The sequence below is a fragment of the Rhinichthys klamathensis genome, unplaced genomic scaffold (assembly GCF_029890125.1).
Source record: "Rhinichthys klamathensis goyatoka isolate OS25496 unplaced genomic scaffold, OSU_Roscu_1.1 h1tg000127l_1, whole genome shotgun sequence".
NCBI lineage: Eukaryota > Metazoa > Chordata > Actinopteri > Cypriniformes > Leuciscidae > Rhinichthys > Rhinichthys klamathensis.
In genome coordinates this window covers 2,438,467-2,463,810 of record NW_026606664.1, presented here as the reverse complement: position 1 = coordinate 2,463,810, position 25,344 = coordinate 2,438,467, and the positions used below count along the sequence as shown (strand labels likewise).

General features: G+C 37.4%; 3 protein-coding genes and 1 long non-coding RNA gene across 12 annotated transcripts in view; 1 reads left to right on the top strand and 3 right to left on the bottom strand.

The window, feature by feature from the left end:
* Positions 1–14,264, bottom strand: part of pip5k1ca (phosphatidylinositol-4-phosphate 5-kinase, type I, gamma a) — a 40,471-nt gene extending 26,207 nt beyond the window's left edge. For 4 of the 8 annotated variants that reach the window (XM_056256490.1, XM_056256487.1, XM_056256488.1 and 1 more), the window contains exons 1-6: positions 13,958–14,264; positions 4,199–4,230; positions 4,000–4,086; positions 2,536–2,666; positions 2,342–2,459; positions 2,093–2,245 (exon numbers count right to left, since the gene is read on the bottom strand). In XM_056256490.1, coding sequence (XP_056112465.1) covers positions 2,093–2,245; positions 2,342–2,459; positions 2,536–2,666; positions 4,000–4,086; positions 4,199–4,230; positions 13,958–14,069 — 633 coding nt within the window. In that variant the 5' untranslated portion in view covers positions 14,070–14,264. The remainder of the gene's footprint in view (positions 1–2,092; positions 2,246–2,341; positions 2,460–2,535; positions 2,667–3,999; positions 4,087–4,198; positions 4,231–13,957) is intronic. The other 4 variants (XM_056256494.1, XM_056256491.1, XM_056256492.1 and 1 more) reach the window with 1 other exon arrangement.
* A 1,837-nt stretch (positions 14,265–16,101) lies between these two features.
* gpx4a (glutathione peroxidase 4a) lies at positions 16,102–20,199 on the bottom strand. Of its 2 annotated transcripts, none has more exons than XM_056256484.1 (7): positions 20,099–20,199; positions 18,994–19,088; positions 17,695–17,839; positions 17,467–17,618; positions 16,776–16,800; positions 16,594–16,653; positions 16,102–16,459 (listed from the first exon to the last, which is right to left on the bottom strand). In XM_056256484.1, exons 1-7 carry the CDS (start codon positions 20,162–20,164, stop codon positions 16,427–16,429), a joined length of 576 nt encoding a protein of 191 aa, XP_056112459.1. In that variant the 5' UTR covers positions 20,165–20,199; the 3' UTR covers positions 16,102–16,426. The 2 variants fall into 2 exon arrangements, with proteins under 2 accessions (XP_056112459.1, XP_056112460.1); XM_056256485.1 differs by lacking the exon at positions 20,099–20,199 and adding an exon at positions 19,228–19,371.
* On the bottom strand, positions 17,275–17,428 carry LOC130089249 (uncharacterized). The gene is made up of 2 exons (XR_008807552.1): positions 17,371–17,428; positions 17,275–17,326 (listed from the first exon to the last, which is right to left on the bottom strand). It is a non-coding gene; the product is annotated as an uncharacterized LOC130089249 (long non-coding RNA).
* Positions 20,200–20,803: 604 nt separating the features above from the next.
* On the top strand, positions 20,804–25,280 carry polr2eb (RNA polymerase II, I and III subunit E, b). Its single transcript, XM_056256483.1, has 8 exons — positions 20,804–20,963; positions 21,123–21,297; positions 21,413–21,528; positions 23,694–23,774; positions 23,868–23,926; positions 24,061–24,139; positions 24,223–24,298; positions 25,263–25,280. The coding sequence occupies exons 1-7, from the start codon at positions 20,907–20,909 to the stop codon at positions 24,286–24,288; spliced, it is 633 nt and encodes a 210-aa protein (XP_056112458.1). The 5' UTR covers positions 20,804–20,906; the 3' UTR covers positions 24,289–24,298; positions 25,263–25,280.
* The last annotated feature ends 64 nt before the right edge of the window (positions 25,281–25,344 follow it).

Genomic DNA, 25,344 nt, shown 5'->3' with positions numbered 1-25,344 from the left:
ATAATTTAAAAAAAATCGGTCAATAATCGATATGGTACAGATATATTGTTTCTCAAAAAGTAACAACATACCAAAAAATAACATCATCACCTCTGTATTTACTGTGAAATTATTGTAGCTCAAAAATGTAAATAGTAGGTCTACAAAAAATACTGGCCATGCAGATAATTGGCCGATATATGGCAATAAATACTAGCTCACAATTGTTTCAGTTCTAAAATGTATTTCAAATTGTGTCAAATAATTACTTCAGTAATTTTATATAGGCTACATCTAGTTTGCTATCATTAAACTATTATATCATGCGGTATTTATTGTCCTGCTCTATAGATATCGGCATAGGACATTGAAAATACACATTAGTTAACCATTAGTTTTAAATAAAGATGCACAGCACTATTAAAATTCTGGCTGATAATAATTTTTGTTCTGGGCAACTGATAATTTATTGTCAGAATTAACTAAAAATAAAACACTAAACACTTTATCACACCCCATAAATATGCACACCCGCTTTGCCCGATAAATTTGAATAAATTCCAAAATCGTAATTAACCGATATCCTACCGATATGTAGTTTCTTAAAAAGTAACAGGCTGCATTAGTGATACACCAATAAATATTTGACAGGCAGATAATCGGTTAATATTTGGACATAAATATTAGCTCACCACTGTGCCAGTTCCAAAATAAATTAAATATTGTGTAAAATAAGTATTTGACTAATTTTATGTAGGCTACATATAATTTGCTGTCAATAAACTCTATTATATAATGCAGTATTAATGTATTGGATAATATACACTCACCGGCCACTTTATTAGGTACACCTGTCCAACTGCTCGTTAACACTTAATTTCTAAGCAGCCAATCACATGGCGGCAACTCAGTGCATTTAGGCATGTAGACATGGTCAAGACAATCTCCTGCAGTTCAAACCGAGCATCAGTATGGGGAAGAAAGTTGATTTGAGTGACTTTGAACGTGGCATGATTGTTGGTGCCAGAAGGGCTGGTCTGAGTATTTCAGAAACTGCTAATCTACTGGGATTTTCACGCACAACCATCTCTAGGGTTTACAGAGAATGGTCCGAAAAAGAAAAAACATCCAGTGAGCGGCAGTTCTGTGGGCGGAAATGCCTTGTTGATGCCAGAGGTCAGAGGAGAATGGCCAGACTGGTTCGAGCTGATAGAAGGGCAACAGTGACTGAAATAACCACTCGTTACAACCGAGGTATGCAGCAAAGCATTTGTGAAGCCACAACACGCACAACCTTGAGGCGGATGGGCTACAACAGCAGAAGACTCCACCGGGTACCACTCATCTCCACTACAAATAGGAAAAAGAGGCTACAATTTGCAAGAGCTCACCAAAATTGAACAGTTGAAGACTGGAAAAATGTTGCCTGGTCTGATGAGTCTCGATTTCTGTTGAGACATTCAGATGTTAGAGTCAGAATTTGGCGTAAACAGAATGAGAACATGGAACCATCATGCCTTGTTACCACTGTGCAGGCTGGTGGTGGTGGTGTAATGGTGTGGGGGATGTTTTCCTGGCACACTTTAGGCCCCTTAGTGCCAATTGGGCATCGTTTAAATGCCACGGCCTACCTGAGCATTGTTTCTGACCATGTCCATCCCTTTATGGCCACCATGTACCCATCCTCTGATGGCTACTTCCACCATGTCACAAAGCTCTAATCATTTCAAATTGGTTTCTTGAACATGACAATGAGTTCACTGTACTAAAATGGCCTCCACAGTCACCAGATCTCAACCCAAAAGAGCATCTTTGGGATGTGGTGGAACGGGAGATTCGCATCATGGATGTGCAGCCGACAAATCTGCGGCAACTGTGTGATGCCATCATGTCAATATGGACCAAACTCCCTGAGGAATGCTTCCAGCACCTTGTTGAATCTATGCCACGAAGAATTGAGGCAGTTCTGAAGGCAAAAGGGGGTCCAACCCGTTACGAGCATGGGGTACCTAATAAAGTGGCCGGTGAGTGTATACACCCTGTTAATCTAGATATCGGGATTGGAGATTAAAAACCCAATTTAAAATGCATCAGTCAAAGTACAGCAACTCACCATGTAATATCCAGGAAGAAGCTTCTGCAAAAACTCCGCCTCCTTGTGCATAACTGTTTTGATGATGAACTCATCGTCCTTGGTGACATAGAAGACTGAACCACTGGCTCCCGGATTGGACAGCTCAATCAGTGGTTCGTTACAAAGCGAATACTAAAGGCCAACACAAATATATAAAAAATCAGGTTGAGCGATTCTTCAGTGGTCCTGAATTATTATAAAAACTAGCCTTTAGCTTATATTTCTCACCAAATAGTCATCCGGCCGTATCCCGAAGAGCTCTCTGAAGTAACGGAAGGCCACGGGAGCGTAGGTTTTGAAGCGGAAGTCTGGGAAATGATGGGCTGGTGTCAGGTTGCTCCCTTCACTGGAAGAACAAGGAGAAGAACATTTATTGCATGTGAAATTATACATCCAACCTCAACCTCAGACGGATAGCTCACCTGGGGAAGAAGATGCTCTCCACCACATAGAAATCCTGCATCAGGACGTCCCGCTCAGGCTTGGAACTCAAGTTGCCAACCGTGTAGCCAATCCCAAGCTGAATGGCTCCCTTGAGTGCTGAAGATGTGGTCTGAAAAAAAACCCCCATATATAAATGACTTGAGATACATTTTCTTAAATATTAACCCAGAGATTGATACGTTTTTTTTGTTCTGATATCGTCTAGTGCCACATTTCTGCGGATCGAGCTTATAAGCAATATTACAAATCTGGTCGATACAGATAAACCGATAATTTTATTGTTATTATTATTATAATTATTATTATATATACCATACAATAATTTGTATGTATTAAATGGTAAATTGTAAATTTTAAAAATAAACACTATTTTGTCTAAAAAAAAAAAACTAAAAAAAAAAATTAACCTAAAATCAATTGGTTTAAAGGGATACTCCACTTTTTTGGGAAATAGGCTCATTTTATAACTCCCCCAGAGTTAAACTGTTGAGTTTTACCGTTTTTGAATCCATTCAGCCGATCTCCGGTTCTGGCGGTACCACTTTTAGCATAGCTTAGCATACATCATTGAAGTGGACAAGACCATTAGCATTTCTAAAAAAAAAATGACCAAAGAGTTTCGATATTTTTCCTATTTAAAACTTGACTTTTCTGTAGTTACATTGTGCACTAAGACCGACGGAAAATGTAAAGTTGCGATTTTCTAGGCTGATATGGCTAGGAACTATACTCTCATTCCTGCGTAATAATCAAGAAACTTCACTGCCGTACCATGAGAGCAGCTGGCGTAATGATATGACGCAGCGCCTGAAAATAGGCTACCTTCCGTCAACACAACGGAACTATTTTCAAAAATGGTAAAACTCAACAGTTTAACTCTGGGGGAGTTGTAAAATGAGCCTATTTCCAAAAAAAGTGGAGTATCCCTTTAAATGTTAAAGTAAATTTAGGCATTAAATTTTTTAAATATACAGTATGAAAAAGGGATATTTATTTTGAGATTTACTAAATATTACATTTCACTGTTATTAAATTATTAGTGTTTTTATAGATTAATTTAAGATGATGGCAAAGGTTATCTAAATGTAACAAGAGAGAAAATAAGCATGTACAATTAAATATACAATATCAACCGATATAAAACTGAATCTGAATGGAATTAATATCGAATCTAGAAAAAGTTTTTAGGTTAGCGTTAGATAACGGCAAACAATCTAAATGTAAAAAGAGAGGAAATGAGCATGTACAATTAAAAATAAATTTTTGACCAATATAAAATATATATATATATATATTAAATAAAAAACTGAACGTTTAAAATAAATAATATCGGCTGATTTGGTACCAATATATTGTGCATCCCAAGAAGTAACTAAAATAATCAAAATGGAACCAGTATCGAATCTAGAAAAAGTTGTTGAAATTGATTCGGAGCAATGCACCTTCTTATATGTGGTTTCTCCTGAAGCATCCACTCCTCTGTGACCGATCTTCTTCCCATGAGCCGGCTGGCCTGACGATGAAGGCATCTGGTGTAAAAAGAGCAACAATATGAGATACCACCAACCTGAAATCCCTATATGAACAGTTTTCCTTGCAGTCTAATAGTAGATATTCTTGATATGTGGTAAAGGAATGTACCTCTGTGATGAAAGCCTTTTTCGATATCGTGTCTAGGAAAGAAAAAGAACAGTGATTAACCGGGTATTGACGACACTATCTCAATTATAGGATTACATTTTATTGATTGCGAGATGAAAATTCAGACAGTCGTGATTTAAAACCAGATTTGTGTGCCTATGATTATTTGAGACATATTCATCTGAAATTATAACCAGACTTCAAGGGTCAACAGGTCACCCGCTAAAACGCAGACATCATCAGCCGGCTTCATTATTCAGCCTCCATTTATATTCCATCGCTGCCCCTCGAGCATCAGCAGCAGCTGTCAACGGCGACTGGGATGTTTGTGGACAAAGATGATTTGATGAAAATACACCATGTGAAGATGACGGCTGGATTCCTTGAGCTGTGCTTCTCACCCCACGGTCGTCCCAGACGCGTCTGCACACGCTCCCATTCAGTCCATCGGTTTCCATGGCATCCCAATCAAGGTCAACAAGCTTTCTCAGAGTTTGCATATGCATGTGGCATCAACAGACACATGCTGCTCTAAATAGGGCATTGGCCGCTAGACAGAGCAGCTCATAGCCATGCAGTGAGAAAGCAACAGCAAATCCAAGATGACGGACATGCTGGAAAATCCAGCTAAAAACAGCTTCGAGGAAAAGTCAACCCAAAAATGTTAATTCTGTCCCCATTTACTCAGCCTCATGTCGTTCCAAACCTGTATGAGTTTCTTTTGTTTGTAGAACAGAAAAGGAGAAATTTTGAGAAATGTGCTGGTTACTCTATTCAATGCCTTTACAAAGAATTAGTCTGGAGGTTTTAAACATCAAAAAAGACATAAAAGCATAATATTAGGGCTGCACGACAGTAATCGCAATTATTCTGTGACTTCAAATGTGATTAAAAAATTGCTGTGCTTGTTTGTAGTGCTGCACAATTTGGCAAAAAAGTATGTGTATGATTATATCTCAATATGGCTATAAAATAAAGTTATATAAATGGCAATAAAATAAAACAGCAATATTATCCTAAATAAAAATACAATAATTACTAAAAAATTGCAATATAAAAATAAAATAATAATAATAATACTTTTATCTTCTCTTGCAACTGTAAAATTACAATACTAAAAGTATTTTCAAACGTTAAGCCATCAAACTTTTATTTTGACAGAATCTTTTATATATTTTTTTGTCAGATCTTTAATCATTTGAAATGGTTCACAAAATCGGAACAATTCGTTCACAAATCAGAATGAATTAGTTCTTGACTTTCTGCCCAGTTAACTAGAAAGGAAAATCTTAACATCTGCTCTAAATACGGTAGCTTGTGATTGTTAACAAGTTCGATCAGTGAATCATTTGAAACCACTCAGAGTTGATCTGAATCAGTTCTTGACATATTGACTCATTGATACAGTTGCAACGATTACCAGCTAACTTGGAAGATTGTTAGTAAATAATAATTATTTGGTGAACTAACTATACTTTTAAGTTGGTAACTGTGTTTAGAAACATGGCGGCAGGTTTCCAGCTGGTCCACCATCTGGTGCAGATGGCTGGACTGGTAGACCAGCTAAGATGACATAACCAACTGTAAGCTGGTTTGTTGCTAGTCCGATGTTCTACCAGTTACCAGTGCTGGCTAACTTGGCTAGCTAGATATTCATTACAAGCTGGATTTTCCACCTGAAAGCTTCCCGTTTTAGCTCAATTCGTTGTTCTGAAGTTGGAAGCTCAAAGTTAGTAAAAACATAAAGGCTGCAATGTCCCATTTCACCTCTGAAATAGCACATCCACACCAACAAGCCTCATGACCAATAGTTCCTGTTATTTCTGGATCCAGCTGTCAATGTGGGCTCCTGAAACTGTTATGGACTGTTTGGGCAACATTATGGTTCTCCATAAAAGAGCTTTTTCCTAGACCTTGTTCGTTGATGTTAGGTTTGGCCTCAGTTCAAGCTGAAGTGCAAACATGCAGTAGGATTTCTGCTATACTTCACTAGCCAGGGTCAACCACACATCTATTAAAGACCAGCAAAATGTGCTTTTTATTTATAGGTACAGAAGAAAAGAGAGAAAATGACTGAGATTTAAACTGCCTACTCGAGACAGTGTCTGAGCATATGTGCTATCCTCTAAGCTACATATGTGACACACAAAATGTATAAACTGTTAAAAGTGGTTACAAACATCAAGGTTTAGAAACTGATTTTGTGGAAGGGAAATTGTGTTAAACAGAGCTGAGGGGAATATTATTTTAACCTAAAGCAGTACAAACATTACCTTAAACTAGCCTAAAGTTAGCCTAGCCTTGAGTTAGCGAGTTACTCAAGACTACACTTATATATTCTATTATGAAATTATGTTCAGACACTTCTATATCAAGCCATAATGAACTTAAAACAAACTTTTAAAACACGGGTTAGAGCTCATAACATCTCCAATGCTAATGAATTAGCATAACACCTCCTGATATTCCATATGCTTTGGGTAGGTGTGATCACAGCCAGCTCAAAATGGACTTGAAATGAAGAACTTGACGACAGAATCTTTGAGGTGTCACCCGACACCTCAAACTAACATTCATTATATGAGACTAAATTTACCAAAGACTTAACATGTATATGCTACTTTGGGTGAATGATGATATCACATGGTATAATGGCAAAAATCGAAATACTTGAAGTAAAACCTTGAAGACGAACAACTGCTCATAACCTGGTAAAACAGAACTGTATAAAGGAAACCAAAGGAAACAAGACATTATAAATCTACCAGTAAGGCCACAAAACCATTTTCATTGCTCACTTCTGATCTGAGAGATGAAAACAAAAACAAGTTCCTCCTAAAATTTCATTTAAGTAACACCCCATTCAACAGATGCTTTTATTCAAAGTTCATAGTTCTTAGTTATCAGACTTAAGCCCAAAGTATACTTCATTTTTATGCCTATGGATTAGACAGAACAACAACAAACTACTGGAGATGCAACAACAATAGACACACTTACCAATGTATACACTTGTGTGAGGGGGTTAAATAAATACAAAGATTTTTTTTTCTCATAACTTATGGAAAAACAAAATGGCGTAAACACTGGACAAGGATGAATCTTTCTAGTGCGCATGTGTTCACGCACTCTATTAAATGGTGTTTGCTTTTGTACAATTTTAACCTACGACGATAAAACAGATTGAAAAATATCCCAAAGATTTTGGGCCAGAAAGAAACCACCAAGCAACCAAACGGAATATCATACACTCTTAAAAAATAAAGTTCCTTTATTGGCAGTGCTGGGATGATTACTTGCAAATTGATCAAAAAGCTATTAATTAATTAAATCTAAAAATGTTAAATTTAAAGAAAATTATTTTTAAATAAAACAATCCAAATAAAATTCCTCTCAATTTTCCATGTAATTATAGCCGCCTAACTAGTGGCCATTCTTGTGTGTTCAACTCCACAAAACTTTCCAAACATATATAAGCAATAGGCTTTTTAGAAAGTAAAACATTTAAAAGATAAAATTAGGAAGAATTTTAAAAATGAGAAGAATTATGGAGAATCAGTGAATGTAATCAATAAAAAAGTAACTGTAGACTGATTACAATTTTGAACATGTAATATAATCTAATTATTACAACTATTATATTTTAGGAATCTGATTACGTAATCCAGATTACATGTAATCTATTACCCAGCTCTGCTTTATGGGCATCGATGGTTCCATGGATAACATTTAACATCCATGGAACCTTTCCATTCTACAAAATGTTCTTTATAGTGCAAAACGATTTTTAAAATGTTCCTCACAGTAAGAAAAAAATGGTTCTATTAAGAACTGACTGAAAGGTACTCTGAGGAACCAAACCCCCCCCCTCCCCCCCCCCCCCCCCCCCTCCCCCCCCCTCCCCCCTTTGAGAGTGCACAACGCAACAATACACTACACTTTAGTAACTATTTGACAACGTTCTGGGAACCATTTACAACAGCTGTTCCGGTAACTCTTCATTAAAAATGGTTGGTTACAATGCATTAAACACAAATATGTCAATGGGGGACTCCGCGTCCTCTAATAAGACACTCTACTCCCTCTGAGGTGCCAATGGGATTGAGTGTCTTCCAGTGGTCTGCTCTGCAGGGCCTATAAAAAGCTCCATCCTCTTCGGGGGATGAGCGAGGAGGGCAAGGAATACAGAGAGACACCATTATGCAATTCTTGCTTGTTTTCCATTTCCCACCGGAGCTTGAAAACTCCCATCAGTCTGAGCTCTTAGAATAACACGAGTTGAGGAAATAGATGGAGTGCGCAGACAGACCTGCCCTGTTTTGCAAAACGATATCAGCGAGCAAAACACTATTACAGCTTTGAGTATCGCCTAGGGTTTCATTATATATGCATCTCATGGGATGTTATGTGTATAAACCGAGAAAGCCATGTCTGCATTTCACAGATGCTTTAATTGTGTACATTTACCACCACCACCACATGATGATACTGAAGTGGTGCTTGAGACGGTCCATTTGGCGGCAATGAAATTGTTGTATAATTAATCTACATTATAGATCTTTTCCTATCTCTGCCTTCATCTGTTCAATTTTGTTCTTAATGAGCCGAGCGAGATGGCCTCTGAACAGAACAACAATGCAGGTATTTATCATTCAGACGGGTCGAAACAGGAGCAATCATTGTATTACTACCAGTAAAGAGTAATATTATTGCTCATAGCTTTGAACTTTATACATGTTTTTATTATAATCATTCATTTAATTTATTATCATAATTATAAACACACTAAACAAATAGTTTTACTGTTTACTGCACTTTGTTATTTTTCTAATTATTGACCTACAGTAGTTAACTCTTTCCTCGCCATTGACGGACATTTCCAGCTTTCCGTTTTCACTGTTGTACTGTAGGGGGCGCTATGACCATGGCCGTAGCCAGCTATGAGGTCACCGAGGTCCGGACCTCGGTCATTTTTTTTACATTCAAAAATAAAATGTCAAGCTCTCTGAATGATTAATTAGCAGTGTTTAAACCACCTCATATGAGTGTTTGCAATTCATGTTGCTGCGAGAAGCTGGCGCAGTGAACTGAACGGGGCTTGAGAGCGCGTTGTGAACGCGGGTGCAGCCTCCGTGTTGCCAGATCCACCTAATAGAAAGGTGGCAGTAGTCACCTGTTTTTCTGATTTAATGTGACACTTTAGGAAGTTATTAATGTGGAAAGGTTTAGTGATATATTAACCTTATTTCCAAAACACAAGCTTTGAACTTATTTCGGATTATTATTATTATTTTGTTTTGCTTGTTTTTCGTAGCAATATCTGGCAACATTTAACTGTCGGCATTAATACATTTAAAAAAAAAGAAGCTTATAGACAAACTGTAATTGCATAAAGCTACCACATTCGGTAAGACAAACGCAATGACAATCGATTATCTGTAAGAAATGTATAACACTATCAAAAACAATAGCATAAAACAGATCTGTATGTTAGCCTACAGAATGAAATTTGCCAAATAACTTACTGGCCAGCTGGAAGACGGCTCATGCTGTTTAGTTAACCTTTCACAAAGCCATCATAAAAACATTAATTAAAGCAGTGTTTCTCAACTAGCAATCTATTCAGTCAGCATATTTGTGTTTGATCTGTGTGAATTTCGTCCGAATTTGACGAGTGATTAAAAGATGGCTAATTCGTAACAGTTCGTACGACCTCACTCGTACGAATTAGTACGATTTTTGCTAAAACGTACATATTTGACGAGTTGCCCAATTCGTATGAATTCGTACGAATGACCCTGACCCCGCCCCTAAACCTACCCATCACGTGGGTTTAGACAAATCGTACAAATTCGTACGAATTCGTACGAATTAGCCATCTTTTAATCACTCGTCAAATTCGGACGAATTGGTCGTGAGATTGCGTTGCACTTGCTAGACCTACTTTTTCTTTGCACAAAACTCTCCAGAAAGTGCCATTTTGGTTTATTTTTCACAAAAAAAATCCCGGGGGGGCAAACCCTCGGACCCCCCTAGTGAGAGACTACCCCACACATAATTAAATCCAAATTTAACCCCTGTATATATATATATATATATATATATATATATATGCCAAATTCCATTAAAAAAAAGGGTCACAGCTTAATGTCCATTGGGAAATGTGGGTCCAATGGCCAAACCATTATTATAGCAAAATTCTTTACACAACACCCCGGACCTCACTAATTTTCAAACCCTGGTTACGGCCTTGGCTATGACATATCTTCTGAAAGAGTACTGAATCTCCTGATCAAAACACAGGCGTAGAAGATCATATGTAATCATATGCATATGTAAAATAACACGATCACCAACATTAAACTGCATATAAATTTAAACTGCCTAATGTTTTCAACTTTTCTATACATTGTAACTTACAATTTTTCGAGGCAATAAAACAACATATATAAAATAAACAAATAAATCACACATTTCTTCACACTGAAGGAAAAACCAGAGATATCCATGGATTTATACTAATTTTGCGATACTGCATAAAAACACTGGATGAAAACACTAAGATGCAAATAAATACGCAACAAAATTCCAAAATATGCATAAAAAACTATTCTTGCTCGAGGTAGAATTTCTATCTCGGAAGACATGAACATAAACTACGTCAGAAACAAATTTACTTGCAATACAGCAGAGCAAGAATGGTTTATTCGAAAATTGTTTTGCGATGTTCCAATTTTTTCACAGAAATTAAATTTGCAACTTGCAAAAAAAAAGTATGTGGCTACCAACATCCTGGTGTTGTGGCGGTGAGTTTTGCACAGGCGAACAATAGCAATATATTTTTATCATATTGGCTATCGGCCGATAATAGTTTTTTCTTAATTTGTCGTATACATCAAAATTGGATATTCAGCTGTGCATTATTTCCCCTATTTGGACATTTAGATTAGATTTGCCATCATCTAACACTCAGAAAACACAGAAAAACCTAATAGTTTTAAAGTAACACTAAGTAGTTTTTCAACCTTCATAATATATTTCCAAGACCCTTGTGATGGTACATCGACTTAAAATAAGTTAAATGACACGTCTGCCATAGCCTGACGTGGTCTGTATCGCTTTTACTGGCCCTATGTAACTTTGGGTTTCGGGTGGGAACCCGAGCACAAAAAGAACTACAAAATTCGACTGCTTTACGGCATACGTCACTTCCCCCACCACTTCCTCAACTTGTCTGTGGCCACTGCAGACATCCCAAGTCTACCGGGAGTCTCCCGCATATTGATAGCATCTCCCTGATGCCCGAAAATTAGTTCAAATCTCCCGGAATCTAGAGCGCGCATGCGAGACAAAACATACTGCGCGCATAACATACATAGCGCGAGCACGGCAGAGAGGGAGAGAGCGAGAGACCTTGCGAGTGTGCCTCACGAAAGCTAGTCAACCCGTCACCCGTGACCCCCCCCCCCCTTGGGATGTCTGCCATTGTTGATTCCAAAGCCGGTGCTGGATAAACAGCGAGCGTGCGCGTACGACAGTAGGCTGCGGTAGGCTAAATTATTTACGACAGCGGTAATGGACAATTCCGCTTCCAACCTGTAGGGCGACCGCAGAGGAAAAAATCCTTGGTGTTACTTTAAGCAGAAATGTAAACATTTCATTCCATTGTGGTGAGATTTAGCAACCTTTTTGGACATAAACACTGGTAAAGAACTCAATTAAACATGTGACTCACTAAAATTGTATATAATTTTAGGAACAAAACATAAAACCCCCCCAAAAACAAGGGTGGATGAGTGTGTCCATGTCACTTCAGGTGAGAAAATGACTGACAGGCCATCTCATGTGATAGCATGCTCAACAGTCAGCATGTTTTCCCAGCATCTACACGGGAGAAGCCAGGGAGAAAACCAATGAAAACAGGAGGATGCCGAGGCAGGAGACGCCAGGGGAGTTCAGGGAGTGTTTGGATGCACTTTTAGCAATTAAAGAGAAGGTGATGGGACTACAAGAGAGTATGTGACATTTACTACGAGCCAATTGCGTTGACATTTATGTCTTTGAACAACGGTAACCACAATGCAGTTTGCAAAGCTTCAACACATACGCAAAAGAACAAACCTTGTTGTCAACAATGAGCTGGATAAAGGTCAATCTTAAGTACATACTACTGAACATAGGCTCTTTTTGGAGCGGATCACATTTTGTGCTCTTCAATAAGATGACTCGTGTGTGTTTACAAGAACTATCTTAAACTGATTATGTTTAATAACACAAGAAAAGAATGGTATTGTTTTGTTTTGTGTGTATATCCATTTACATATTCATGTTAAAAGCAGAGGAAAAACTGATCATTTGAAACGTAGCTTTCTTTCCTTTCACTGTAAAAAAAGTTGCTGCCTTAAATTTGTAAGTACAATCAACTTGGACATTTAAGTCATTTCAACTTGAATTACATTAAACTGACTTAAAAAGTTAGTTGAATCTTGCATAACTTATAAAAAAAGTAGATCATTGCTTAAATTATTTTGATGAGTTAAAGCAATGTTAAAACATATGGTGTCAACTTATTGATCATATATTTCCTTTTTTTTTACAGTGTTCTGGGTTTACAGAATGAGGCGATTTTTGATGGTTATCTGCGTAGTGTGCATGTGAACGCACTCATTGACACCTCACGCACAGATACGTGACTTATTAAAAGCAGAAAAAACGCAAATGGGGAACCGAGAAGAAAATACCACATTCTCTTAGAAACAAGAGTGTATTTGATAAATAAAGTAACTCTGTTATGAAAGTGAAAAAATAGAATTATCAGATTGAATCAAGTGCAAGGCTCAACAAGGACTTGTTTGTGTGTTTGTTAATATACCATGGCATACAGTGGGGTACAAAATCAAAATTTAAATTTGAAAAAATATATATATATAAACAAAAAGCTTAAGACATAAATTAAGAAATATTTAAGACTGGACAATTTCTAGGTCACTAAGATTTGTATTGTACAAAAGACCAAATTATTTTCCATATATATATATATATAACGTAGGCAATAAAATGGTTTTAAAAATGATTTATAATGACTAAAATAACAAAAATGCTAAATCGAAGTGAAAAAAGGCTAAATAACAATTTACCATCATTGCACCATGGTGACACCACAGTAATTTTTTTTCATAAACATGTTTCTAAGACATACTAAGCTGTTGTACACACTGAAATAAATTAAGGAAGAAAAAGGGCATTAACAAATCATTCTGAAAACAAAACATTGCTGTAAAATGCCATCTAGTCTACAAAATACATTTTATGCATTCAAATTTGCATATGCAATAAACACATTGTATGGCATTTATTCTCAACAGATGCAATACAAGCCTTTACCCCATTTCTCACCTGAAACCCCCATCATCCCATCTGTCATCTACCCAGTGTCCCTGCTATGCTGATGGCTAGCGAGCTGATTCTGGTTTTAACCCGTCATATCAAACTACCTGACAACAACATGCCCATAAAACTATATAGCCTTTTATAATCGCCCAGTACACTCTCTCTCTCTATGGCTGCATGAGAATCCCAACAATCTGATGCAGGAATGATATATCACATGCATCAGTGTCCCTTCTCCATGCATGAATGCTAGTCTTGCTAGCTCTATCCAAGTGCATCCCAGCCACCTATGAATCAATCAGATGAGATTGCATGAACCGAAGTCTTTTTAAACCCCTCTATCGAATCAAACCCCGAGTGGTTAGTTACCCGCGTCCCCATCGTCTGTCGTCCCCGCGTCATCGGATGATGCTGCCCCGGATAACGGACTCCCATCCCCGGCCTCACACAGGCTGGCCGCCCCTTCAGCCTCCACTTCCATTCAAAATCCCGGGATGAATACTCTGTGCGAGAGCGCTGGCAACGGATGATAGCGAATATTTCAAACTATACACAGCTTTCTGGGGCCTTTATAATTATATATGGATCTGAATAGCTGACAAAAAAAATAATGTGAGAGATTGAGGACTGTTCCTGCGCGTCGTGGTCCTCCAGACCTCTCCTCTGAGCTGTCAAGCACAGGATTGGGATGTTCGATTCGCGAACGAATCGTTCGTTTGAACAGACTGAATGGTTCAATTGAACCGATTTGGAAACCCACGAACAAATCATTTTGGGCTGGTTTTGCTGTTTGTCTGGTGGCAGCCTATGGTAACTTGGTACTGAAAATAAAGGAATTCTGAAAGAAATTACGACAGATATTCTGAAAGCTTTTTACACTGATTATTAGAGTTTAACAGCAGTAACGGTAACTAATGTGGTATTTATTTTGACGAAAACTATTATATTTTGCCAGACGACGATTGACACATCTGATTGAACAAAATCTTAGTGATAGACAGTGGAGAACACGATTATTTGAAACATTGTTGATTGTTTGAACTGGTTCATTGACGCGAATCGAATGAATCGATTCGTAAGAATGAATCGGACTTCCCCACAGGAGCTGCTGAGTGTTTTGATGAGGCTGGTGCTGCTCTCTGTTGGTGAATCACTATAATATTCCAACAGCGTTGTTTTCACTGTTATGGTTGTACCCACAAAATATTAAAATATAAGCAGTCAGCATATATAATACAAATGTTATTTTAAATGTAATTCTCTTAAATGTTCTTATTATATATTAGAGAATTATTGTCTCGCAGAGGTGGACAAAGTACACGACTTCCTTACTGGAGACTTGAGTGAAAGTACTGGTCAAATATTACTCCGTTACAAGTAAAAGTTGTAAAGACCGATTTTTACTTAAGTAAAAGTACAGAAGTACTCGTTTTTAAAAGTACTTAAGTATCAAAAGTAAAAAAGTTAATATGACAATGCATTGTTTTATTTTTGTTGCATTGTTGGTAGTAATACTTACAGTACCTAATGCCTCTGAATCTATGGCATATACCTACCCTCATATCAATATCAAATTTATTTCTAGAACACAGTTCCAGTAGTGGGACTGAATGTGAGAATGAATAAGTCAATAACGTCCACAATGGTTTCAGACCCAAATGGCTGTTCCCTCAAATAGTGCCCTATTGTAATTGTTTTGGCTTTTAGTATGAATATGTTAGCCTTACTGTTATCTATAAGCTAGTGTGCTCCAAAACAATGACAAAATTCACATTTAGAAAACCAAACCCAACGTTGAAAATAAAAAATCAGATTGATGTCAGAATCCAACGTCAGATTGACGTTAATCTCCAACGTTGGACAAACGTTGTATTGTGGTTGAATATGAAAATCGGGTTGAAGTCAGAAACCAACATCAGTCGGGTTCTGACGTCAACCCGACTTTCATTTCCAACCAAAATCCAACGTCTGTCCGACTTTGGGTTCTGACGTTGGATGTTGATGTCAATCCGACGTCGGGTTCTGATGTCAACCCGACTATCATTTCCAACCAAAATGCAACCCCTGCAACCAAAATCATACGTTACCACAAACAAATTTCCCTACGTGGACAAATAAAGAGATTGATTGATTGACTACTTTCTACTAAAAGACCTTGACAGAAATGTAGTGGAGTAAAAAGTACGATATTGTCTTTCAAATGGAGTTAAAGTAAAAAGTTTCCACAAGAAATAATACTCATGTAAAGTAGCCTACAGATACTCAAAAAGTGTACCTAAGTACAGTACTCAAGTAAATGTACTTTGTTACTGTCCAGTGTCTCAATGATGACTTTTCAGTTTTCCAAGGTAATCATATATAAAACATTTCAAGCTCTTTGCACGGTTATTATAGTTAACCAAAACGAACTATAACATTTTTGCTAGTTGCCAAAGCAACATTTCACATATTCATTTCGTTAAAGTTGATATAAATAAACACTCTCACTGATACCAACAAATCACATTCACAAATTTTAAAATGAATTTCTTTGCATTTATTAAGAAATGTCATGACAACATGTTTAGTGCTGAAGAAATGTACATATTTTCATGTAAAAGCCCTGGGGCAGTTTAAGGACAGGGGTCTCTCTCCAGACTGACGGCTGGCCACTGATGATGCTCTCAGGAGGGGTTGCACGCCAATGCATCAGGTCTGTTTTTTCCTCAAGACGGGTTTCGAAACAAACCATCATTATTCCATGAGACGACATCACTGATTCCCAGCTGTCAGTCGGGGAGAATGAAGAGGGGTGGCAGGGCAGCGTGGGGTCATCTGACACTCAGCTAATGATGCTCCTTAGAGATATTTGGGCAGATCCTTCTCCACCACCTGGAAAAGAAATATCTCATAAAATGACATATTTTGTGCCAATATCACGGTAACAATCAGATACTGTAGCTAATCGCAAACATGACCTAGTTTATGACTAAAATAAAATCAAAGATCAGTACTGAACGACGTACGCTTGGATCCTGCAGTGGAGAATATCTCTTCACAACCTGGCCTTCACGGTCAATAAGGAACTGAAAATAAAACAAAAACGTATTGATTTTAAGGATTTATTTCAATGAAGCCACAAAATATACAAGATTTAGTAACTCGCAAAAGGCTTTGAATTGGCATAATTCAAAGGAAAAATGCATACCTTTGTGAAATTCCATTTGATGCCACTATAATGGAATAAAAACAACAGTCAATAGACATTTAAATATAATTTTTAGAATGCATCAGTCTGTCATTAATTATTCATCCTTCAAACCTGTAAGACTTTCATTCATCTTCCGAACACAAATGAAGATATTTTACATAAAATCTGAGAGATTTCTGTCCCTCCATTGACAGCCTATGCAACTACGACTTTTACTCTTCAAAAAGTTCATTCCAAACTATTCCATATGAATCGAGCGTTTTTTCTGAAGAGACTTGATCGCTTTATATGATGAACAGATTGAATTTACCATTCTAAACTCTTCCGAGAGTTGTCATGGCAGAAATAACTATTTATTCGGCCTCAAGTCGTCCTAAACCTGTAGCACTCTCTTTCTTCTGTTGAACATTAAACAAGATTTTCTGAAGATTGTTGGAAACCAAACAGTTTCAGTTCCCATTGACTTCTATTGTATGGACAAAAAAACAAAACAATGGAAGTTAATAGGAACCAAAACTGTTTATTACCGGCATTCTTCAGAACATTATCTTTGAAATTCCACAGAAGAAAGACAGTCAAACAGGTTTGAAACGACATGAGGGCGAGTAAATATAACATCATTTTCAGTTTTGGCAGGACTATCCCTTGAATGATATCAAATTTACAAGTCAACTATCTGGCAACTCACTTTCCAAAGAATCCTTTTCCATTGGGTTGTTCCTTCAGCCACTTCCACAGAGGATGCGCGGTGTCGCCGTTCACGTCAATCTTACTGAACATGTCAAACTCTGCGTCGTAAGACTTGGCGAATTCCTTGATTTGGGAATTGGTTCCTGGTTCCTGAACAAAAACATATTATTTGGATCATGGTATTAATTTGATTCAAGAGCGTTAAAAACGTTTTTGCTTTCCGTACCTGGCGTCCAAACTGGTTGGATGGGAAGGCCAGGATGCGTAAACCTCTCTCAGCGTACTTGGCGTGCATCTTTGCAAACTGAGAGTAGTTTACCGGGGTTTTGCCTCACTTTGAGGCAACGTTAGTGATGATGACAACATTCCCCCTAAAATATACAGTAAATGGGATTTTGTTAGTGATACAAATCAGTGACTCTTAAGGAAGACATCATACACTGGACGACTGATGATACTGTAACACTCCCAGACTTTCGAGTTGTTTTGAAAACACTCAGAAACATACGCCTCAATTGAAGGAGATGCATGATGAATGAAAACAATGCGTTTTAAAAATCGGCTCAAAATATGAAACATGTTTGATATCCTCCAAGTGGATAGAATCGTAGTCTGAAACTACAAAATCAGAGTCTGTGCCTGTCATACACTATGCGATTTTCTGTGAAATCTATAGAAGCCAATTTTCCACCATATACAATAGAACTCATGTTTTGGTAAATCATAATTATGACATAAAAGTTATAATTATGATGTAAAAAATTGCAATTAGGAAATAAGTCATAATTATGACAAAATTATGAAATAAAAAGTCATAATTCATAAGTCATAATAAAAGTCAAGATTTCTGTCTTTCTTATAATTTTGACTTTTTGTCATGATTATGACATGTCATATTTGTGACTTTTATATCATATTTGTCATACTTGCGACATCTCATTTTTTTCAATTCATATCATGATTTCGACTTTTCATTTCAACTGTATATATCAGAATTTCGACTTTTATCACATAATTTTGACTTTTTATAATGATTTCGACTTTGTGACTTTTTATAACATGTTTATGACTTTTGTCAATTTCGACTCAATTCATCTGATAATTTTGACTTTTCATCTCATAATTTAACTTTTTTATATCATAATTTTGACTTTATATATCATAATTTAAACTTTTCATCTCATAATTTTGACCTTTTGTCATAACTGTGACTTTTGTCAATTTCTACTCAATTCATCTCATAATTTACATTTTTCATCTCATAATTTCAATTTCATAACTGTGACTATTTGTGTCATATTTATGACTTAGGATGTCATACTGTGACTTTTATGTCAATTTCGGCTGTCAATTCATCTCATAATCTCATTTTATGATTTACCAAAACATGTTCTGTGGTGGAAATGGGCTTCAATAGAAATCTGTCAACTCCAATTGCCCAAAAACCGCAGACTGACTCTGACTTTCATCAGTTAGCTTCGACTCCTCCAGAACTAATTTATTTCAGCTAATTTCCATCTCTCACCTGTATTTGTCCAGAGAAACTTCATTGCCTTCTATATCCGTGACTGTGAAGTCGTAAATGGATTTGGCCGTCTGCCAGTCCTCTAGCTGTCCAGACTGAGAGAAAAAACAAGTAGGACATATTTGAATACATTTGAAAAAACATTGAACATACAAATATAAGTATTTTAAGTCCAACTGCAACTGAAAACCTGTTAATCCACTTCACATTCATACATATTAAAATCATTCTTACCACTGTCTGCAACACTAGGGAGAAAACGACAGCAGAGCCTAAGAAACGCATGGCTGCCTTTCAGTACTAACTACTGAAACAGCAGGCAACGTGTTCGATCAAATCCTCTTGCTAACCACCTTATGTTCGAGAAACATCCAGAACACTGAAAACCCCTCATATATATATAGGGCTCCAGATAAATATTAACTTGTTACGGAGGCTGTTTCTTTCTTACAGGTTGAATTTTTGCTGACTTCATGCTTGTAACTGGTCTACATGCGGGGTATTTGATGGTAAATAATTTGAGGTCAAAGGTCACTGGGTGACGATCTTACACAACCTGAGAAAGCTGATAGCTTGATGTGCGTGTTGGCACACAGTCCACATGTCAGATAAGACTCTGATGTACGCATTATATAAATTATACTGTTTTGCAAATGTAGTAGAATAGTAAACACATGATATTTCATATGGATATTGACTTAGACATTGCCTTCAGGGATGGATTCATGCAAAAAATATATAATAATAATAATAGGATAATAAGACATAAAATAATGTTTTGACACATTAATTGCAATAAAACAGCCATGAATATACCATTGTATGCCAAAAAAAACATTTGAACAAATATAATTATTAGATTACATTGTTATTGTTGTTATTGCGCATTTTTTAAATAACAACTGGCACAAAGACTAAATACATAAATAGAGTGAAACTAGACTCTCATCTTGCACAATAGGACTGATTGTGTGTCTGTGTACTGATGATAAAACATTTACAAAATCCCCGTTATTACGCAGCACATAGCTCGTTCCAGATTACGTTACGTAATATGATTCAGACTGGCAAATGTAAATTACAGAAGTATTTAACTTTACGATACCATTGCACCAATGATCCCACTGCTCGATAAAGCCCCGAACAGCAAGACACGATTGATAAAACCCATTTGTTGTTCTTTACGCTCCGCAAAGTCCAGTAGTGATGCCCAAATGAATCGTTCCTTTAAGTCGATTCTTTTCAGTGAATTAGTTGTACCGGTTCACAGAACGATTCGTTCATAAAGAATGATCCGTCTAACGAACGAGCCACGAGGACACATGAAATTACAATAATCTCCCGTACTAATAAAATGTAATTAATATCAACAATACGTACCCTTATATTTGAGCGTTTTAGTGAATGTAATATCTAATGCTAGGATGTAAGGGACGACAAAGGAATCAATGAATCACTTTATAAACCGGTTCTTTGAGACGAACTGTTCGAACCTATTTGCTGAAATCACACGCACTTTCCACATGAAACATAAAAAGATATTCTGGATAGTTACAAAACCTCCTCCCTTTTAATATTTCTTTTCAGGATAAATCGATAACGATAAATGAATGAAGATTAGCTGTAGCCTAATGTGTAATAAAAAAAAATCTAATTTAATATTGCATTTATTTGCTATTATTAACATTATATTATACACTTTTATAATAAAAGCGTATTTATTTACAAAAAATGTGGTGCGTATTGTTTTGTATATACCTAATCAAAGTGCGCGTTGTATTTAGGCTGTGGCGCGTGACGTCCTACGTCATATACACGCGCCATCAGCAGCACGCAAACGTGCAGTACAAGGCTCGAATCAGCTGTCTGTTTTAAACGAAATATTTTGTATTAATCATCTTTTTTAACGCGATATGGATGACGAGGAAGAGACTTACAGACTATGGAAAATTAGGAAAACTATAATGCAGGTAAATGAACAGCAACACAACTTGTTTAGTATAACTTAAGCCATGCTGCGGAGACCGTTATTGTGACTCTTATTCCGATCCGCAGGAGTGTAATGCTTTATTATTACAGTACACATCAAAATATGTAATGTTATTATTGTGTATGTCGTCTCGGTGTAGCTTTGCCACGATCGTGGTTATTTGGTGACGCAAGATGAGCTGGATCAGACTCTTGATGAGTTCAGAAGCCAGTTTGGAGACAAACCCAGTGAGGGTCGACCTCGACGAACCGACCTCACTGTCCTGGTCGCCCACAACGACGATCCAACCGACCAGATGTTTGTGTTCTTCCCTGGTATGTTGTATCTTCAACAGGAGCCCTGTGTAACGCTTCCATTACGAACTATTGATGGATGTTTGATATATTTCGGATGTCCAGGACTGGTTATTCATATTTATCTTGTTTTCAGAGGAACCAAAGGTTGGCATCAAAACCATAAAGATGTATTGTCAGCGTATGCAGGAAGAAAACATCACTCGGGCCATTATTGTAGTCCAGATGGGCATGACGCCCTCCGCCAAACAGGTGAGCGAGCCAAGCATATTCACTGCCATATCGGTGGTGGTGCAGGTATGTCTGACGTCACTTTGTAGGCCAACCGGCAGTTAGCATCACACTAGTCTCAGCCTCAGACGTCACGCCCATGGAACGTTGGCTTAACGTCTGATGCATATGGTACACTTAACTGGAAACACTTCAGGAATGTCGAAGTCGTCATCTGATTGGTTGAATTTTATCGGATTTCCGGGGGGCGCGAGTGTCGCGTTTATTTTCGGTCCGCCGGGAAACAAAGCGCAGACGTGTGATTGCGGAAGAAAAACTGTTGTGTTTACATGAGTGACAATGAGCATTTATCAAGATCAGCTAAACGTAGAATTCTCAAAAGTATGCGAGGTTCACGGGAAAGACTCTTGAAGTTTTCTTCTCCTTCTTTGATTTTCTATGCTGACTGACTTGTTGCACGCAGGTCTGCTGTTGTGGGGGCATTTCCACGCACCGAAACGTGACGCTGAACGAAACGAACTGTAATTGGTTGTTTTACATGTCGGTCAAACGGCCTTATGGGCGGGCCTTGGCCAAAGAAAGCTGCTATGAATTCCAGACCTTCAGCCGTCAGTCTGAAGGTCTGGCTACGCGAGACTAGCATCACACTGGTTCCCTCGACAAAATCCCAATAGGGTTTTCCCATAGACTTTTGGATTATCGCTCTGTGATACTTACACGTTTTGTCCAAGATAATTTTCACAGATTAACACAAGTTTTATACATTTTGAAGCCTAAATGCAGTCGCCAGAAGTAAAAAGCTAATGGTAGGCTATAAACAAACTACACCACGGTCCCACAAATTCAACCTCACCATCACTAAGCTTCTGACAGCTCTTTCAGTTTTTATCCAAAAACATTTTCCCAAAACGTTTGAATTTAATTAGAATAGTTTATAAGAGTACAATTATAAGCATACCGAGGCTGTAAAAGCGGACTGAGTTTTGCTTTTCAGCGTGATGGCGTTCAATGTCCCCAACTGCCTCTGTAGTCCCATTTAGCCACTTGTTAGCAAGGCCCACAAAGTGATGTCATACCTGCACCAATGGAAGGTTATTAGAACGCTGCAGTGATGTATTTAGCGTCAACCTGGCTCCCTCAACAAATAACTGTTTTACATTGGCTTTTGGATTATTGCAGAAAAGAAGCTCTGTGACCAACAGAAGTTTATGATTCTTATATGTTTTGTTCATTATCAATCTTCCCAAATGAACCATTTTAATGAATTTAAAAGCCTAATTATTAGGATTTAAAAGCCTAATTATTACTTTAGCCTACATTTACTTCAGAAGTAAATGTAGGCTAAAGAGGGCAACTGTTGGGTTCCGAAACTAAAAACTCCCTTTATTTTCTTCATAGGTCAATTTGGTTTTAACAGTAATTTATAAATCATTTGAGACAGTCCTACTTTGAGCTCCGAGGTTGTTAAGATTTCAACAATTTTTAAAAAAAGAATAGTGTTTTACAACTGAGAGTCAGAGTATTGATGCATGACATCAACAGCGAGAGCGATTTGAAAGTATAAGGAACCGTAGTACTTTGATGTCACACACCGATTGGTCTGCACAGTGCCGCATCACGTCACACTCACATAATCACATAATTTGTGGTGATTTATGGGAGTGGCTGCAATTTGCTCACTGTGACTCTGATTGGTGGAATTGTCAAGTCAAACACACCTGCTGTCTTAATTGAATTGTCATTTGCAATGCATCATGGGATTGTAGTTCTCTCCCTCACGAAAGCTGTACAGTACGCAGTCTTGTCCGATTGTCCGGCTGTGAAAGTGGACTAGAGTAGTTGGGTTTAGCTGTTCGGCTGATGACGGTTAATGCCCCCGACAACTAATGTAGTCCCGTTTAGACACTTGTTAGCAACCACGCTTTTTTTAAACTACTAAAAGCTTTAATCAAATCACAAGCAGGTATTACTGATGTATTTTGTGTCATAGAATAAAACACAAAAATATTTGGAGCTTGTGTCAACCACAGACATCATTTCAAGCATTTAACCCGTTGACTTAGAAACGGTTTGAGCACTTCCGGTTCCATCGTTTGAGAGTTTTGGCCTACGAAAATGTGATTCCTGCAGGCTGCAGCTACTGGAGCACGTAAGATATTCAACTTGGTTTGTCTTTCAAATTTCAGTCTCTGGTAGACATGGCGCCAAAGTACATACTTGAGCAGTTTCTTCAGCAGGAGCTTCTAATCAACATTACTGAACACGAGGTGAGAAGAAACCTGCATTTTTACATGGACTTTCAGCACGTTTTCGATTTTTAGCCAGTTTTTGTGCAATGAAAATGTGATTATTCTTTTCAGCTTGTTCCAGAGCACATAGTGATGACTAAAGAGGAAGTAACCGAGTTGCTGGCGCGATAGTATCCTTTTGTACCCGGGAGCATGTAGTCACTTTCTCTGCTCACACACAATTCAATGGTTTTCTGAAGAACTTATCTGTAGTTATAGCTTTAGATTGGAGACTTCTGGTTAGCCTTAACCAGCTCCTCTCCAGTAAACTAAAGGAAAGCCAGCTTCCCAGAATTCAAGCTGGGGATCCCGTCGCCCGTTACTTTGGCTTAAAAAGAGGCCAGGTGGGAAATTAATCTAAAGTGCAGTTTTCCTATTTTTACATCTCTGAAAATATTTGGTGTAAGTAACTTGTCGTGTTTTTTAGGTTGTTAAGATCATCAGACCGAGTGAAACTGCTGGACGGTACATCACATACAGATTGGTCCAGTAATGCTTGTGAAGTCAGTATTTCTGTTGTAGTTCATTAGAGTGTAGGGTTGGGAATCAAAAATCAATTCTGGAATCCTCGTAAACACTTTTGGTGATGTCTTAAGCGAACGTAAACAGTTGAGAAAGAAAACGCACGTGTAACAGTATATTGGATCTGAAGATCCTCCACACCTTTCTTCCGATTGGCTCCTGCATTTTTATATATATAATTAAACTGTGCGGTTCATCCCGAATCCGTCACATGTGTATTTAGACCTTTAATGTTTTAAATTGATATTAGTCTAGTTTATTAGTAGTTCTTTAGGCTGTTTTTTGTTCATGGTATTCAGCTGCAACAGTTTAACTAAAAACTGAAAATATTATGCATTTTAGCCGTTCATTTACACAACAACAGTGTTTTGGGGGCCTGAACTTTTGAAAACGGGTTGCAAAGTGCACGTTTTTGAAAACTATACCATCATTGTCTCCGTGTAAAATACAAAAACGGTGACGTCATGCGCATTAAGTGTTCAGTCCTTCGGTTGCATAGTGTTTCTTTACAACGTGACATCGCCACCTACTGGCCTGGCAGCGTAATAGTTTGTCGTTTTCGAAGATCTGTGTGAACGGGATCGTTTTGACAATGTTGTCGTCTGTACGTGAAAAATGCAATGGAAAAACTTTACTGTTTTTAGTATATTGTCGTCGTCATGTAAACATACCCTCGATGTTTGACCCAACCCTACTAGACTGCTCAGTCAATGTTGAGCAATTGCATTTTAGTTGCTGTTATTGTCTTTCCTCTTATTTCCCTGTAGTACTTTATTTTTTTTAATATTTCAATAATACAAATTCAAGTTGCCATTCTGTAAATCAATGTCATTTTAGTCTCATTAACTCAAACTTTTACTAATTAATGATTTGTCTTTTAAATTTCACATTTTTAGTTGATAATGCTGTAAGTTAATGATATTTGTTTCATCTTTCCTTTGACAGGTTCAACGCTTTCTCCAAAGTGGTCTGAATTTCCTTTTTTAAAATAATTTCTTCCTTTTAAATATTTCTTTTTTTTAAATAA